Consider the following 4,433-nt stretch of genomic DNA (forward strand, 5'->3'; position numbering starts at 1 on the left):
AGCAGCAGGATGCCCCGAAGAAGGGGGGCCATGCGTGCCCACAGCAGCAACAGGAGCAGCAGCGGCAGGAGCAGCAGGGCAGCAGGCGCGGCAACGAAATGCAGCCAAACGGCCCACACGCCGGCGGCGCAGGGCCGCCGAGCGTCGCGTCGCAGCAACCGGCGTGCGTGCATGGGGACGATCCACCCGCGTCCGGTGGCGTGGACAGTGGTCCGAGCGGCAAGGGGTGCAAGCGCGGCAGGAACACTGGCCAGGACGGCGAAGCCGAGGCCCAGGCCGAGGCGGCCGCGGCAGGCCCCATAATGCAGGCGCCTGCCGCCGTCGAGGTCGCCGGCGCGGCGGCCGCGAGCGGGGAGGGAGGCGGCCCAGGCGACGGCGGCGGCGACGCGGCGCCGATGGACGTGGACGGATGCAGCGGGGCCGGCTGCGAGCAGCCGGGGGGTGGCGGCAGCGAACCGCGGGACCCCGAGGGAGAGGCTGAGGCCCAGCCGGGCAGGCTGCCGCCCAAGCAGCGGCAGAAGCAGAGCAGCCGCGCCAGCAACCAGGTTGCGGAGCCTGAGGTCCTGTTGGCAGACGCGTCACAGCCGCCAGCAGCCGCGTTGCTGCCGCAGCCGCGGTCCCCACCGGCTACCCAGCAGCAGCAGCAGCAGCAGCAGCAGCAGCAGCAGCAGCAGCAGCAGCAGCAGCAGGAGCAGCTAGCGCCCCTCGCGCTGCTCCGCCTGCCTCGGGTGGTGCACCTGTCGGCCACCGTCCGCGCCCTGCTCGACGCGGCCGACGGCGCGCTGGCCGCCGCCGCCCCGAGCGCGCACCTCTCACGGCCGGAGGGCGGCTTCGAGCCGCTGGACCTGGTGCTAGAGGCCTCAAACATCGCCGCGGCGCTGGCGCTGACGCCGGACGGCGCGCTGGAGTCGTACACCGCCTTCGTCATGGTGGGCGGCGCGCCCGCGGCGCGCGCGGGCGGGCCTCCGGGGCGTGTGCGCCTGTGTGCGCCGGCGCACGCCTGCGGGCCACACGGCGCGCGCCTGCTGACGCAGCGAGCTCTCCTTGCACTCCGACCCCGCCGCCGCGCCCCACCTGCCCCTGCCTTAATCGCCCACCTCGAGAACGGCCGCCCGCCCAGGTAGAAACCGCCCAACCAACACATGAACCACCCAACTAACCGAAATTCACCGCAGGAGGTGCTGCTGCTGCAGACGCTGCTGGACCGTGACTTCGAGACGGATTCCCTGGGCACGCAGCTGCTGGGCATCCTGAAGGCCAACCTCGGATGGATCTACGCCGCGTGGTGCGCGCCCCCGCCCACGACAGCGCGCATGCGCGCACAGGCCGTGCGTCGCCCGCGGGCGCCGCCCAGGCCGGCGGACTGTCTGGGGTGCGGGGCCTGGCGCGCTGCAGCCGCTTGGGGCCGGCCGGCCGGGCGGCCTGGCGCGTGAGCGTCTGCTCAACCACCGCCCCTCTCGCTGCCGCCACAGGGTGTGGAACCCGCGCCCCATCATCGCCCTGTCTACGTGCCACCTGCTGACGCGCGACAAGGACTCGGCGCCGCCAGCCGCGCACTGGGTCAAGTGCGTGCGCGCGCTGCGTCCGACGGCTCAGCAGGTGCGTGTTCATGCACGCACGCGCTCGCCCGCCGGTCCAGGCACGTGGCCGTCGGATCGGCGACGCGCGCCGCCTGGAGCTAGAGATGCCTGCGCCCGCAGCCGCCTACAAGGATTCGTGGTATGCATCACCCGGATCCCGCCTGCCTGATCAGGCCAGCGGCCGGCGGCCGGCGCCGCCAACCTCAGAATCCGTCGCGGACGACTGACGCGCGCGCCGCACGCACACACACTTGACTCGTGCCCCCGCAGCTTCTCTACCTTGGAGAGGTGCGCCGAGTGGTGCGGGGCCAGCAGGCCGGCCTGGCGCGCGTGTGGCGCCAGCTGGCGGTGCAGCTGGACGCCGCCGCTGCTGCAAACAACTACGGCGCGATGCTGCTCGCGCTGGACGGGCTGAGCGCGGTGATGAGGCGGTGGGACGTCGTGGCGGTGGTGCAGGTGGGCGGGGTGTGGCGTGGCTGTGCGCGTGTGCGTGCCTGCATGCCTGCATGTGTGCGATTGTGTGTGCGTCTGTGTGCGTGAGTGCAGGCATGTGCGTGCGAGAGGGAGACACAGAGAGAGAGAGAGAGACAGAGAGACAGAGAGACAGACAGAGAGAGAGAGAGAGAGAGACAGAGAGAGAGAGAGAGAGAGAGAGAGAGAGAGTGTGTATTTGTGTGTTGTGCGCGCGCGCGTGCGCATCCACCCAGGGTGTGTGAATGTGGGCGTGGCAGAGGACGACGCTTTGGATTCTGCTCCCAAACACAATCCCATACACTTCAGCATTTCAACGCATTACAGCAAACAAGAGCTTCGTCCCGACACACACACGTTCAGATGGACACGCCCACCCACAACACACAACACGTGTGCACACCCCGCCTCACACCGCCACCTCCCCTGCAGGCCCTGGCATGGATCAGCGCGGTCACGCCGCAGCAGATGGCGCGCCTGTGCGTCCGCGCCTTCCCCTACGCGCCCACCGGCGGCGACGCCATCCTGGACCACATCCTGGCCGCGTCAGACACCGCCTCCGCCGCCGAGCAGGCCGCCATGCAGGCCGCCGCCGCGGAGGCGGCGGCCGCGCTCTTGGCATCGACCTGACGCGACAGCAGTGGGGGCGGCGGGCGGCCGCAGCGGCGGCGGCGGCGGCAAGATAGGGCGGCCCGGCCTGTCTGGCTTGCTCGACGAGGCGGCCCGCGGGGACGGGGCCGCATCGAGCGTGGCCCGGGACTGCACGTGCTCGCTGGCGGGTCCCTCGGCCGCGCTCGCACACGTCCGCGCACCCCAGATGCGGTGTGCTGCCCTGCCTGGCGCAATCCACGGACGACCCGTTTGAACGACACTTTGCCGCTTGCGCTCTGGCAGAGCTTGCCGCCAAGCGCTGCAGCCGGCACCATCGGCGCCCGGCAAATCGAGCCGTCCGCGAAGGCGGCGGCCGACCCACGCTAGCCGCGCGTTGAGCCGGCCGTCGTGCGCATGCCCAGGCAAGCCGGCTCGCTCGCTTCGGGTCAAAAGGGATTCCTGGGTGCGCCGCCTGCTGCACCTCGCAGCGACACGACTCAGCACTGCTCGCAGCCGCGTGCGGCCGCAAGCTCGCGGCCCTTTGCTCGGCAGACCACTCCGTGTTGTGAGGGGCTGCACGTGCCGCTGCGCGGGCACCCAAGCAGCGCGCCCGCACGGGCGCCGGCCGCGGCGCCGCGGGCGTCCCGGGCGCGCATCCTGGCGGCTCGCCCGCTTCTAGACATTCCTTCAACACCACTGCCTTGGGCTTATGGCTTCCGGGGGTGACGGCGCACTTGCGGCACTGAGCACCCGCCCTGACTGGTCAAACAGTCACGATCGCATGCCGACCTGCCGTGCCGCTCAAGATAACGCAGCGTCGTGCGGCCGCACGCACGCGCTGGGGCCTGATCCCTACCCCATACCCCTACCCCTACCCCCCTTCACTGCCCGCCCCGCGGTGGGGCCTCACTGCAAGCACCCTGCTTTGTGATCGCGTGAGTAGGATGATCACTGCAGTAGTGCCAGGGTTGCGGAAGGGACGACGCCGACAGGTTTCGCACCACGGCACCGCTGCCCTCACAATCCCGTGGGCTATCGTTTCGGCGGAGGCCACGTCACGCCTTGCGCCTTGGATTTGATCCCTGCTCACTGCCGGTGCCATTCGTAGCAGTCACACCGCACCAGGTGATGGATTACTGAAGCGCCGCAGCCCTCCGGACAAGGGGTGCGGATCGGTTTAACAACGCCGGCCAGCGCACGCACCTCGCTGAGCCATTAGCGGCCCTCCCACCATCCCTCTCGTACATTCAGCTGTGTGCGCCCAACCCACCCACACCACCCAACGCTGACTGTCTAGATGTCACACCTACAGCATTGCCAGTAACACGCACTGGGTAAACAACCATGCGTGGCGTTCTTGAGGGATTCTTGCAGCATCATTGTGATGTCGTGTCATCAGACAACCTGAGCATAAACGTGGCTGTGCCCCACAACAGGACAAGCCGGGCAGAGCAGGGAGCCGCGGGTCGCTGAGGGCGAGCACTGGCAAACCGTGGAGACGACCCGCGGTCAACCCATCGGTCAAACGGGCTTGACCAACGCCTGCTGATCCTCTGTCAGCACTGTAAGGGCCTGCAGGGGGGTTGAAAAGCAGGGTTGGGGGAGAGGAGCGACAGCGGCCTCGCTGATGGGAAAGGGCGGAGAGACGGATCACACCGATGAGGCGGGCGCCGCCCGCCAAGGAGCCAGTGGGAAGGCGGGCGGGCACCGGGGTGTGCCCACACGGTCTCACGGCTCTCCCATCCGCCCGCCTCAACAGAAGGAATCAAGCTAGATTGCCGCCGGCCCACA

General features: G+C 69.8%; 1 protein-coding gene across 1 annotated transcript; it reads left to right on the forward strand.

The window, feature by feature from the left end:
* Positions 1-302: 302 nt before the first annotated feature.
* Positions 303-2,681, forward strand: MNEG_9926 (hypothetical protein; the record flags this gene model as incomplete). The annotated part of the gene is made up of 5 exons (XM_014041600.1): positions 303-929; positions 1,176-1,285; positions 1,473-1,599; positions 1,851-2,036; positions 2,484-2,681. The coding sequence occupies 5 exons, from the start codon at positions 303-305 to the stop codon at positions 2,679-2,681; spliced, it is 1,248 nt and encodes a 415-aa protein (XP_013897054.1).
* Between the last annotated feature and the right edge of the window lie 1,752 nt (positions 2,682-4,433).

The sequence above is a fragment of the Monoraphidium neglectum genome (assembly GCF_000611645.1).
Source record: "Monoraphidium neglectum strain SAG 48.87 unplaced genomic scaffold scaffold02114, whole genome shotgun sequence".
NCBI lineage: Eukaryota > Viridiplantae > Chlorophyta > Chlorophyceae > Sphaeropleales > Selenastraceae > Monoraphidium > Monoraphidium neglectum.